General features: G+C 37.5%; 1 protein-coding gene across 7 annotated transcripts in view; it reads right to left on the bottom strand.

Moving 5' to 3' along the window:
- LYST (lysosomal trafficking regulator) overlaps positions 1 to 13,368 on the bottom strand; it is a 103,792-nt gene that overhangs the window by 6,950 nt on the left and 83,474 nt on the right. For 6 of the 7 annotated variants that reach the window (XM_046939483.1, XM_046939484.1, XM_015284416.4 and 3 more), the window contains 17 exons: positions 12,399 to 12,575; positions 11,856 to 11,932; positions 11,475 to 11,663; positions 10,649 to 10,794; positions 10,471 to 10,567; positions 9,764 to 9,825; positions 9,317 to 9,372; positions 8,220 to 8,372; positions 7,631 to 7,875; positions 6,879 to 6,945; positions 5,709 to 5,865; positions 5,168 to 5,308; positions 4,566 to 4,783; positions 3,027 to 3,257; positions 2,311 to 2,500; positions 1,328 to 1,464; positions 432 to 530 (listed from right to left, as the gene is read on the bottom strand). In XM_046939483.1, coding sequence (XP_046795439.1) covers positions 432 to 530; positions 1,328 to 1,464; positions 2,311 to 2,500; positions 3,027 to 3,257; positions 4,566 to 4,783; positions 5,168 to 5,308; positions 5,709 to 5,865; positions 6,879 to 6,945; positions 7,631 to 7,875; positions 8,220 to 8,372; positions 9,317 to 9,372; positions 9,764 to 9,825; positions 10,471 to 10,567; positions 10,649 to 10,794; positions 11,475 to 11,663; positions 11,856 to 11,932; positions 12,399 to 12,575 — 2,442 coding nt within the window. Of the gene's footprint in view, positions 1 to 431; positions 531 to 1,327; positions 1,563 to 2,310; positions 2,501 to 3,026; positions 3,258 to 4,565; positions 4,784 to 5,167; positions 5,309 to 5,708; positions 5,866 to 6,878; positions 6,946 to 7,630; positions 7,876 to 8,219; positions 8,373 to 9,316; positions 9,373 to 9,763; positions 9,826 to 10,470; positions 10,568 to 10,648; positions 10,795 to 11,474; positions 11,664 to 11,855; positions 11,933 to 12,398; positions 12,576 to 13,368 lie in introns of those variants that run through there. The other variant, XM_046939485.1, reaches the window with a different exon arrangement.

Below are 13,368 nucleotides of genomic sequence, written 5' to 3'. Positions count from 1 at the left end.
ATACATTAAGTACATTAATCACGTTTCTCACTTCCTTACACTCTGCTTTCCCCCTTTGGGAATATGACAAAGTGAAGAGTCTTAGCAGTTAGTAAATACAGTGTTTGAGAATTCATTGCCACTCTCTACTGCATTGGAAATGTTCTCTGCTTTGGGGAAAAAAACATTCCAGTTTCATTTAAGGCTTTCAAAAGCTTTGTCTTTTATACAGCAAAAAATTACTCTCTAATTTAGCAAGCTTTACCATGCCAGACAGCCTGAATTCAGAGATGTGTGCAAATCAATTATCATCCAGATGATGAGGGCCAACTAACAGCCAGCAGCAATACATGAACAAAAAAGTGTAAGAAAAACACAAATATGCTGAGATAAATCTGTTTAACAATGTCAAAGATGATCCTTCAATATCAGTTCTGTGCAACAGAACTTACCGTACTGCTAGTGAATCTATTCATGTACGCTGTGATGACACCAGATTTGCTACCTGTGAAAAGCTGACAGCTGTCTGGGACCCAAGCACAGCTTGTTACCTTGGAAAGACAAAGGGGAAACAAAAATGAGAACAGCTACTAATTGCTACTGTCATCACACCATAGAATATGGTCACATTGATTTTTATCGCTTCTCCTAAGAAAAGCCATGTAAAATACTTAATGAGTTAAAGACAGATCCTATTGTAGATCACATATACCATTGTATACCATATACCATTACTTCAGTAACAAAATAAAGAGGGAAATTCTGTGTAGCTCAGAGTTTGCAGCCAAAGAGCAGTGAACTTCTGACTTTCAGGACTGCAGCCACATTAGTCAGAATCTTTTCAGTAAAATCTCAAACACCACTTAAGTGTAATAGCAGCGATTATGAAGAGTTTGTTAACAGAGTTAAGTCATCATCTTTCCAGAGAAATCAAACTACAGGCGGAGTTCTGTTTCTAAAGTGAACTAATTTTTTCTGTTTTCATTTTTCTTGGTCCAGGACTTAACTTTTATAAATTCCCACCAACAATCCATAGGAGGGAAATCTGCAAAAATCAAATGCATTTAAAAGGGAACTTTGTCTAGTTCAGGAATACACTGGCTCCTAGTCCAGGAGCAAGATACACTGGAATAGTGAGGGCTAGATCCAAAGGGGAATCCAACAGGTTAGAATTAAAACATTGGACAACTGCATAAATTAATGCTTAAATGCTCATTCTCTCAGAATAAGATCTGTTATTTACTATAGGCTTTGCAAGCAATGAAATCAAGTGTAATTACTACCACACCAAGCCATCACGTGATTAAACAAGTCATATTGGATTAAAGACCAAAAGACAGATTTTTACCTGATGGAACTGTGAACTCTGTATAAAATTTACTGGAGGTTCACTCTGCTTGCTTTTTAGTCGTAAAATGTTATCGGCGTATCCCCAGCTTAGGATAGCTGACCACTGAATATCAGTGCTGTGCATACTTCTCACACCTGAAGGAAGGTACATAAGGTTCTGTGTCAGATACCAAATCAAAGGGTTGATCACTTTGATAGTCAATAAAAACTCAAGATCCGTGTTTCATTACCAACTAGAAAACAGAAAGCAACATTTCAAAACAAGATGCTTTTTTAAACAGTTTTCAGAGACTATGAAAACATTCAGTATTCTCCAAGAACAGTTTGCAACCTGGATAAAGCTTTTTAAAGAAGCATTACATTCAGTGGGAATGGACAGAAAGGGAAGATGTGACAGTGCTTCCCAGCCAGGGAAATGATTGCTCAGAATATCTAAAGGAGAAAACTATATGTATATTCTTAAATGACTAAACATGAAGCCTTCAATGGATCATTTATTTATACAACTTTCAGTAACATGTTACAAAGTGTGTGTGGGGGGGGAGTAGTATGAGAACCTGTTTGCACATTATCAATAAGAATCCTTCCAAGTTTGTCTGAGAGCAGACAAACTTCTTCCCACGGCCCTAAAAAAAACTCTTTAATGATCCCTTCCAATGCCACAGATCCTCCTCTCCTTTTTTTTTCCAGTTCCTTTTGGACCTGCCAGCAAGTTCTAAAGTTAAAAGTGATTGAAGCATAAGGCTTTAATGAAAAACTTAATTACCGGACACCTATAGATGCTATTGAAAAAATCACAAGCCAAATCTAACCATCAAGAAAAGTATCAGTCATGGAAACAGTCCTTGGATTTACAGATCTTTGGCAAAAGAGTTTAAATGTGGAAAGTTTACTGGAGAATAGCAGTAGCACGAGATTTAAAAGTTGTATGGCTCTGTTTTGGATGGGTTGTGTGTGTAGAGAATAATCACAAATTCATACCTTGCTCCTTGCTGTATATCATCAAAAGGCAAAACTTGCGGGACAAACCACATATAGCTTTAGTTGGCAAAGCCTGCAGAGAGCCAAACCTTTCCCCATGTGGTTGGCTAAAACAGACAACAGGATCCGGGGCACTTGGAGAACCCACATATTCTCCCCACTTCAAGCCTTTTATCCATGGCAACGGACTCTAAAACACAAATAAGGTGCAGATTAAAAGATGGTAGAAACTTTTCAGAAAATTATCACTTCATTAAGGAGGAAGAAGAATCATTCATATCCCATTCCCATAACTAACCACATAGTAAGGACTACTGAAGTATTCCAGAAGTAACAGAAAGACAGGTGTGAAGCATTGTAGTATCATCAGCTAAACTACTGGCTTTAAGAGTTGAGATGGCAAGCTGACAGTTCAAATAGCACAGTAAAATATTTCAGTCTCTTTAAATGCAAGGATTCCATTTCTCAATGGACTCTAGAGAAGGCAAATGTCTGAAGTGAACACAGTTGACCTGTCCTACAGGCAATGAGGAAGTAGGAGACAGAAGCGCAGCATGCATTTGCCTACTCTAGGTTAATGTGTAGAAGTGGACACAGTGTCAGTATCTTTCCCTAAAGGACTGAAAATGCCCCATTATTCAACTGTAAATATTAGAGGTACAATGATTACAGTATATGAAAGTTAATCAAACCATTTCACAATCAAAATGACGTACTGGATACATTATTTCTTTGGTGTGCTCTCTGGTCTCTCTGAAAGCAAACTGCACTAATAATCCCATGGCAGCAGGAAGCTCTCCTTCCATGATGAGCCTGGATCCAGGCCTGCTAACATGTGCTGTATGGAACAGTTGACGAGGTGTTTGCCCATATGTTTTTATCATTGTTTCAAGGGCTCTTCTCTGAACAGGATCCTCAACAGCAGAAACATCCATCCCAAAGTAAGTCTGGAGAGGAAAAAAAAAAAAATGAGAAGGGGCAAGAATGGGCTTGTCCAATTTATCTTGGGGAAAGATTTCCAAACATACACATACAAATTTAGAGTTGTACCCATCAGCTCCTTGGCTAGGACAGAAGCCATCCCACAAAGGCTGTGTTGAGAAAGCAATCACTGAGAACATTACTGTTTTCATCACTTCTTACTGAAGTAACTAAAGCCTTAAGATCTGAGCTGATCCTGCATGTAATCCTTTATTAATTTCAGTCAAAGGTTTTCTTAATAGACCTTTACTAATCTGTCTGAAAACAGAAGGGTTGCTGATGAGAAACAACATCAAAAAACAGGAAGTAGGAAGCTCCGTATTTCAGGAAAGTCAAAGTTTTCTTCAACTTCTCTTCCTTCAAAATTGACTGTCTCTAAGTGTGTGCCACACTCTTCTCACCGGTCACACTGACAATGCCTTCGCTTTGAAGAAAAATGAACATATTCACACAAACTTAGTATTTTAAGTTGCAGGTAATTTAAGTTGAAGGTAGTAACTAAATCAATACTTAAGTTCAAAGAAGAAAAGGTAAGGAAGGCATTTGGATGGCTGCTTGAAAAGAAAAAAGCTGCTACTACTGAACATGACTGCTATTAGCTCCTCTGACAACTACACAACACGTGCTAAACAGTGGAAGCACATCCATTAGAAATTTAAAAGAAGGGCTGTTAGGCTGAGCAAGCCTCGCAATAGTAAGGATAGAAGCTTCAAAAAAAATTTAAAGACATTCACTGAGATTTCAATGTTACGATAAGTCAGTAATGACACCGTGGAAGCTTTTACATCAATGAGAACTTATTTGACTTATCCAAAACTAAATTCAACGGAAAAAAAAACGCTTACTAGAAACAAGACAAGATACATATAAATGGAAGAATATTAATACTGAGCACAGACAAACTAAGCTATTTTCATCTTATCAAAACTTGCAGTAGAGTTTGCCTAAATTTAAGCCTTCTTTGGAATGACAAAGAAGCAGGTACAAACACCAAGCTTGTATGCCATTGCAAACAACTAACCAGGAAGTGTAAACTCCATAACTGATCACCCCTTATACTTCTAGACAAAAAAAATTAACAAATTCACACACCAGATGATGGGATCTTATCAGTTCTGCACCAAAATTCTTAAAGCCTTTTCTTATTCTTCAACACCTCACAAGTAAAGGAGCTTCATCAGTGCTGGACATTTTCCAAACAAGTCAGTAACTTAATGTGGGAAGATTCAGTCTAAGTGCAATGAATAAACATGAAGCTAGACAAAAATACTTACTGCGGGATGAAAGACATTAATAGCCTGAACAGAGGCCTTGCCTTTTTGTTTATAGCCAAACACTAAGTCTATCCAGTGACAGATTGTCTGGGAAACATGGTCAGACTCCAAAGCTTGACGGTGGATCAGGATGAACAGACGAGGATCATTACGGGCCCAAGGTGGAAGATTGACATGGTTAACTCTGTCACCATTTTGACGTACTCCAAAATCAAAACCTAGAAGCACAGGAGTAAATGTTCCGACACCTTAGGTTACAGTGACTTCATGAAAATCTTAGTAAGGTTTTATGAATACCAAAAATTAAGCACTGTTATTGTCAATCAGCAAAGCAGTACCATTAGCAAATCCCTTCACACACACAGAGAATCAGATAAGTAGGAAATGCTCCTTTGCATCTAGGACAGAATTTATGAGCAATTCCTTAAATCTTACACAGCTTCTGTAGCATGTCCCATATATACATGCCAGATTTTTTTCTTTTTTTAAACACATTTATCGCATAGCACATTCAACTGTGGGATATAAATGTTCTCAATTTTAAACCAGTCCCAACCCCACGGCTGTTTCAAGTATGTAATTTTGGTATCCTCTTAGTATACCTTCTCTGTTAACTAGAAAGTCTGGAAGGTAGAAAAATTCTGGGATGAGCTCCTTTACATCTGTCATTGATTCATATGAAGAGAGGCGCCAGGTTGTGTTGGTAGAGTGAAAAGTTCTGTCTGGAATGTCAAAACTTTGATCTGCAAAAATAAAAAACAGAATTTGTTGTATTTTTGACAAAAATCAGTTGCCCATCTGAAACTTCAAAAAAGTTAACTGCTCTCTATATGGTGGAGGACATTCAGAATTCTTCTATCCCGATTTCTGTGTGTTAAACATGGACTAGAAGTTAAATACAGCCCAGCTTTTTATTCTAAACAGGTACTAAGGCATAAACAAGTAAGATGTACAACTTTGGGGCCTGGCTTGATAATTTCAGAATGGGGTCTATTTATCATGTAAGCACACCAGATTTAATTTTACTGAACTCGGGTATTTGGAATTGATAAACTGTGCTAAACAAAGTAACATGCAGTTTTCCTGGGTTGTTAGGACAAAACCCAGCCATGAAAGGTAAGTGAAAGTTAAAGACAATCCTACCTTGATAGGCTAAAAACATTTTAGTGAAAGGTGGCAGCCGAACTAGGAAATGAAGCACAGTTCCACTGTTAGAATAATGAGATCCATAGTGGTATGGTTGTACAGGGGGCATCGGATCGTCCTCCCGTGCTCCTTTACGATACTCTTCTTCCAAATACTAGGAAAGTTGTAGGAAAACATATCACAAACTTAGAACTTCAACAACTTGCTGTTATTATCAAGCACAACTGCTGAGATCTCCTACACAGAGTTTCAATACTTCAGCTCCTCAGTAACTTCAGATATGTCCAAGACTATCACTTTTTTTATTTACTGAAGAATTCCACCCTCAGCACCTGGTACAATATACACTTTTCTGAAGCAACCAGTCAGTTTTATCACCTACCATTCAAATAGCATCCCACCAGTTGTTCTGAATGTCCATTCAAAATAGTCATCTTTCAAAAGAGAAAAGCATTCCAAACTATATTTTCAGGCCTTTAACTGGACTGTTAACTTGTGCCAAACAAATCAGGCAGTTTGGTGTTTTATAGAAGCCATGAAAACACCACACTAGTACCAGAAAAGTAAAGGACAATCCTATTCCCTGCATTCCAGTAACAAAAATAAACGCTTGCCTATGACTTTTGGGAATAACACAAACTTAGAGGAATAATATATTTAGAAAATGACAATACAGATAAGTTGGAAGGTCCAGCTGCAAATGCTTTCCAGCTTCAATGTTATTTTCTAAAGCCTTTAAAAATACTCTAGAGCAAAAATACGAGAGCACAATAGTTGCAGCAGTGCATGCCAGAACAGAATACTGGAGGGAAAACAACTTTTCAGTTACCCAAAAAATTAATCACAAGTTTCATTGAAATCATGTCAATAGAACAGCAATAGATTATATATCTAAAAATCCTTAAAGTTATGTTCAGCTCCAGTATCACACAGAAAGATTTAATTGATTTATGATTTCAGTGACAGGGACAATCTCAGATTCCAAACGCTGTAAAACAATTCCAAGAAAATAACATACTGGAAATGAGAATCCCATCAACAAAATACTGGATTTGTGTCCCATCACCACCATCCTCCACTTCCCCACCCTTGATACATATTAAAAGAAAAAAGTCTCCATATATAACTTATACACAGAACAGCAAAGAACAAAGTTATCTGAATTACCTTGTAGGTATCCACATACCGATCCTCCTTTTCTTTAGACTGCACAGCTATCGGTTTGACCAGATTTCTGTAACAGAAGTAATACCAATTTTATAAAGACCTCGATTCACACCATTTAATAATGCATTAAGAATAAGGGCTTTGATGTCGCAAGAAGGACAAGCAAAACTTAACAGCTTTTTACAAAAGAATTCAGAAAACAAGGGCCACTGTCAGTTAATACTAAAGGAAAACTCAAGACCTACAGGCACACTGACAGGCAAGCAAGTGCATTCAAAGTGTCTCTGTCAAATCAAAAGCATTATTTGAAAGTGAATATTTTGTGCAGCGTTAAAATCAGCTCGACAGAAACTTATTACGGTGGGACAACTCATATGGATCTACTTAGAGTTCAGGCAGTATGATTTTGTAACTGGCTACATTTTGTTTTTCATTTTTTCTAAATGGCATGGGAGTCTTTAGCCACAAACTTAAACATAGGCTTTATTTAAACAATAAGTTATCAGTATCACATTATGACAGTAGTTAAGTGCAGTGCAGTCCCTAACAAGCTACGAATACACCCACCCATAACACTAGATGTTTCATTTAAACACCCTAGGTGAAACAGCTACCTAATGTAAAACGCTTAATTATTATGGGCCTTATTTCTGAACAGTTGTGCTCATGTATGTGCAACAGTTCAGTACAGTGAAACTAAATAGCTATATCAAAGTATTTGGAAATAAACAGTTCCAAACATCTCATATTACCTATATACCGATGGGTCATTTAGGTCCAGTGTCTCACTGATGTAGTCAGAAAGTATAAAGGGAAATACTGGATATTGCATGAGATCATTGAAGGAACGGCCCGCATGTTTGTTTAAGTGAGTCAGGTATTCAAAGTTAGTAATCTGTCCCGTGCACCACAGGTGGGTCAAAGCAGTAATATTTCCATATTCCAAAAGGTTAGGCAAATTGTTAGTTAAGATGTTGTGGTACACATCATTACGGACCTAAAAGAAAATACCAGAGATTTAATCATATAGTTTCAAAAAACCTCAAAATAAAAAGACTTATAAAACTTTGTCTCGCTTACAAATTTCCAGAGCTATGTTGTAACGAATGGATGCCCAGTATGACTACGATTCTTTCATGCCTTAGTACAGAGATTTGTTTACACCATGATTTTGTCAGACAGTCTGTCTAGAAGCCCAGCTGAGCAAAGGCTTTTTTGCAGATATTAAGCAGAATTTATTACTAGTCCATGCAACAGCTCACTTTAAAAACTAACACATTCATGCATGTTACAAAGATATATCAAAGCGCTTTGCTGTATTGCACATTAGTGCCACATTACCTTTGTATTATCAAAAGCCAAGAGCAAAGTTCTGCCATTTGTCAGAAATATTTCCACAGCATTGTCTCTTAGCTGCCACCAACGCTTGTGCACTTCCTTAATTTCCTCATAGGTCCAAGAAAATGATGCTGGTTCAGTCTCTCCATGAAAACTCTAAGGAACATGCAATTGAAAAAGTTACTCTATATATCAGGTTTTCCAAACAGGAAACTATTTTAGTTGGAGCAGTTTATAACCATACAGCACATCTCAAGTGAAACAGACAACTGTGCTGTGATGCTTTAAGACACAGACTTTCTTCATAGAAATTTCCCATATTGCTCTCTCCCAAAGGCAATAGGCAGAACACGCATATTCCTCAGCCCCTTCAGTACCCTACCCAACATCCCAGCACAAGAAAGCTTTCAATGGCACTTAAACTGAAATACTGGACAACAAGAACAAGCAAAGCTTGGCTATATGTCCTAATTCTGCTGGTTCTACAAAGGACAAAAGAGTAAAATAGCCGATAACATCTTAAACCACAGGGCTGTGTGACATCAGATGCACAGTGAAGCTCCATGAAAATATTTCAGGACTTTCAGCAGTATAACTCATAGGTTGGTAGTTTTCATCAGAAGGATTAAGTCACTTCCAATTTCCCACATAAAGGCCTTTTCTTGAAGAGGAAAAGGGAGGTGGATTTAGAACACCCAACATAATGAAAAATCCAAGTAGCAGAGGTGCTGTAAAGCACAGCACAGTTTATACGTTTATGACTTCCTGTACTTCCTGCTAGTGCTCTGGCTTCCAGCAACTTGTTTTTCAGGTGCAGGCCAGCACAAGCTCTATGCAGCTCTGCTAATGAACTCAGAGTAACAACCTGAAAGGACCAAAGACTCCCAACACCACCCCCCTCATTCCCTTCCCAGCCTTAAGGAAGATGGATTTCTGATCCCACAGCTAGCTGCAACAGGAACCCAAACAAATCACTTTCATTCACCTTGTCTCTGTAGATCTAACTCTAGCACTCCAGGTAATGTCACTGACAGCAGACAAAAGCTATTTATAATGAAGCTTGGAAAAATTAAGACTGGACAACGTGATCCAATACTTACAGAATTTTCAATCGTGTCTGATGCGTTGTCCTCAACAAAATACATGCCACATTTCCCTGCAGGAAGAAGTAGTTGCCAAAATGATACTACTCTTTGTACACTGCACCTTAATTTTAATATAAACATTCAGCGTTTAGGTGTTAAGAGGACCAAGAATAGTATCTGAAGAAGCAATAGTTGATAAACATAGAACTTAATATTTCATAACCTTTGGAAAGTGTTCTGCAACTTTAAAAATAACTACAGTCCAAACAGTACTCAAGCAAATGCCGCAGCTGATCTATAGGATACATTACACATGAGAAGTCGAGAAACCATTCAATTATATACCACTCTTCCTAACATGTTCATAACAAGGACTTTCTTCAGAATAAACAGCTAACTTTACATATACTGCAGAATCTTAGACAAAACAGAATATTTATGAGAACTGAAAATGGTATTTACCTAGCAGCAGTTCACCAGCAGTCTCTCTAGAAGGTGCTACACTGATACATCTTCGATTAACTCTGAAATAATTGAAAAGTTAGTGATGCTTACTTCTGGCATGTACTTAGAACTAACAGCCTCAAAGGGTACAGTTGAAAACTGCTCTCAGTATCATGACTGTAAAGGTTCTAATTCCAAGGCAATAAAGAAATTAGAACATCAATGTTCTGGATTTACACGCAAGTGTATTTGTATTTAATTTATTGCATCATATGTTCTCTTCAGTCATTTTAGGTAGAATTAGTGCCTGTAATATTAACTTAATGCTTATTAGCTAAATAGTGTTTTACAACACAATCCTAAAAGCAGGGAGGATGAAAGAACAATTTACTGATGGAAAGACCTACCAGATCTAGTTGTACTACCTGCACTGGATAGAGAAGTAACAAAAAAATCCCACCAGGCTATCCCACAGAAGACTCATACCCACATCACACCACATGATATTTGCTTTCACAGATTTTTGAACTCATGGAGACAAACTGTTTTAAGTATCAGGAAACATACACGTTGGTAGCTCTGCCAATTGGCAAGTATAGCAAGAAAACCCAGTACGTTCTGACTCTCTTACTTCATTCAGTTTCTTAATGTTCATACTGACAGTGAGGAGGAGCTTAGTTGGCATGAGAGAAGGTGGAAAAGGAAGGCAGATCTTAAAAAGTTACCTTATATGTTCACTTGCAGCTTTATCCTTTACAGTTGAAGAGTGAGAAGAATGTGTTTTATCTTCAAATAGGTAAGATAAGGGAGGTTTAATTATGCCTAATAAAAAAAAAACAAGAAACAATAAAGCACAAGAATTGATTGTTACTGAGACTCATTCTTACCATACATTATAATTACCTTCCTGCTTCTGCCTGTCTGGAAGAAGGTATTTATTTGGAATCGTTAGGTAGCACCTCTGCAAGCGCCTCCTCTCTCTGTTTGGGCCCTCTGTTGGATCCAGTTGCCAAGAAGTTGGGTAATAGACAGGGTCATACCAGAGTGCTCTGAAAAAAAATCAAAGTTCATTACAGTGTTATTCACTCAGGTTCTGTTTAAATGGTAAATGGTTCTGTTTAAATGCAGTAATTCCACAGCACTGGGCAACTTTTTCTGCAAAATAATTAAAAAGGCAGTTCTGTTTTATTCTCATGAGCTACCCCCACTGACTCGCTGCTTATGAACAACTACTGTAAGAGTGCTCTTTAAGTTACTAATTCTGATGAAGTCAGCAATATGGGTTTGAGTATTTTGAAAACTCAGCTATTGCAAACATCAGCTCAGCAGGGGCAAAAATATCATTGTTTAGTTTCATGTCAAAGCTCAACATCAGATTAGCAGATCAGCAAGCACAATAGCTGGATGCCAGTATGAATGATATTAACAAAAAGTGCTTTGATATTTCATTGCTATAATGCAAGATATTAGAACTTGACTAAATTCTTCATTTGACTAAGCACAGCTAAATGTTATCTGACAAAAAGCAAAACCATCTCAGTGACAGAAATACTACTTAGCTTACCTGCTCCAATAAATTAAGAGAATAAATCAGAATCATTTCACAGGTCTTTAACCACCAGATGATTAGCATATGCAAGTCATTCTAATTTTATGTAATCTACATTTCAGTCATCTAAGTGGAATAAGTGCACATCAAACATTAAGGGTCTCCCCCCTCTCCACTTACCGATCGTGCGTGAGCTGCTGAACAAGCTCCTGCCAATGTCTGCTGGCACTCAGCTCTGCCTTATACATCCCCCTGATGTGCTGGATAACTTTCTTTCTTTCCATCCCTTGCGACAGAGATACAGCCTGTGTGATATCTCCAGCTATTTTGGAAATATCTTTAGATTTTGTATCCAGACGTTGAAAGAGACTGAGAAAAAAAAAGAATCATGCTTTAACACGTCAAATCGCATTGAAAATGGAAGCAAAACAAGATGCAATCAGTGTTGTTAAGTTCAAAAATCCCACATGTTTATAATAATCACATAGGTAACAGTGATGGAACGTGTAAGCATGCAGCATTCCAAGGGAGTTTTCGCAGTGCTTTTAAGAACGTGCTTACTTTTGTCGATTATTTGCCATTGTTTTCTCCCAGGCAGCTTTGTTCACACCTTCTTCCATCTCATACTTCTTCTGATCCTGAAGAGAAATTTTGTTATTTCTCCCATCTCAGAAACAATTAAGCCGAGGCTAAAGGATATTCCAGTTTAAAAGGAAGACTGTCAAAAAACTGTTGACCTGATACCTTGCCAGCATTTAAAACCACATCTTCATTTCAATTAATGCCACTGTAATACACTTAGAAGTAATCTTATCTTTTTGCAAAGGGCCAGAAAATTCATTTTTTCCAGAGCATTTGATACTAGTAGCTTACTGCGAGCTCATATCCTTGCTTTAAGTAATATGCTTAACCAGGGAGCAGTAACATGAAATGGCTGTGAAGTGTTGAGCATGCATAAGAATTATTCAGAACTCAAAGAATCCCAATAAAAAACGTAAGCCATGCTCAAAGCAAACCAAACTTCCTTCATTAGAGATCAATTCCCATATAATAAACAGTTGCCTTAAGTGAATCTACTTTACTTCAGAAAGTAGATTCACAAACCTCTTTCAAAGCTTTTATTACATCTGGTTTTGGTCTTGGGCTCAGAGGAACACATTTATAGCCACAACATTTTAACGTATTCACAAAGTCTCCTGCCGCTGTTTGTTCTTCTTTGGTCATTTCATCAATGTGATTGCACATTAATTCATATAGGTACAGTACTAATTTAGGTCCATGCTGAAAGACAAAAAGAAGGCAGGAAGAAAAGAGGTATGGTCATTCTCAATTCAAAAACACATACAACACAATTTCTTGCTTCCCCCAATCTTATTTTCCCTTCTCCAATCAGCCAGGACTTCTACTTTCTCCATGATTTAAAGAAAATGGCTGCTTTGATGTCCAAAGACAAACTTAGACAACTAGAAAGAACATGCTGAATGTAATCCTCTACATTTTTGAGCTTCTCCCAGCAGCTCGTGACTTATTTTAAATGACTTACTGAAAAGACAACATTATTTTGCAAATACTCTGATCCTCTACGTACATTGGTTAGACTTCAACAAGTATGTGTCAGAAGCTCCTAATTTTACCTTGTTAGATAAACAATTTGGAACCGACAAATAAGTAAGTTAAGCAGACAATGGCAATAAATGCTCTCCACGTGACATCCCCAGAGAAGTCACTGCTAGCATATCAGCTCTTCTCCCCCATACATGTGATCAGAAATGTGTAAGTGTCGTAGGTTCATCCAACGAGTACTTTCTTTCCTTAGTGTATCGTGTGCTGATATTATTTCATTCTTGCAGAAGATCCCAAACAGCCATGTTCCTACTCCATAACAGGTCATGACTAAGAAATGCTTTCTCACAAGCTTGCAGTACACAAATTGACACAGAGTGTAATAAAAAATGTGGTTTTTTTCTTCCTTTTCAATCCCAGAAATGGAGGAGAAGTTGTTCAGGTATTTGAGTTTTAAGAACACAGAACACACAATTTCACTTGGAGAATTAAGAATAAATAAGGAAAAATA

This window comes from Gallus gallus, chromosome 3 (genome assembly GCF_016699485.2).
Source record: "Gallus gallus isolate bGalGal1 chromosome 3, bGalGal1.mat.broiler.GRCg7b, whole genome shotgun sequence".
NCBI lineage: Eukaryota > Metazoa > Chordata > Aves > Galliformes > Phasianidae > Gallus > Gallus gallus.
Note: the sequence above shows the minus strand (reverse complement) of the source record. Positions and strands in the feature narration are given on the sequence as shown.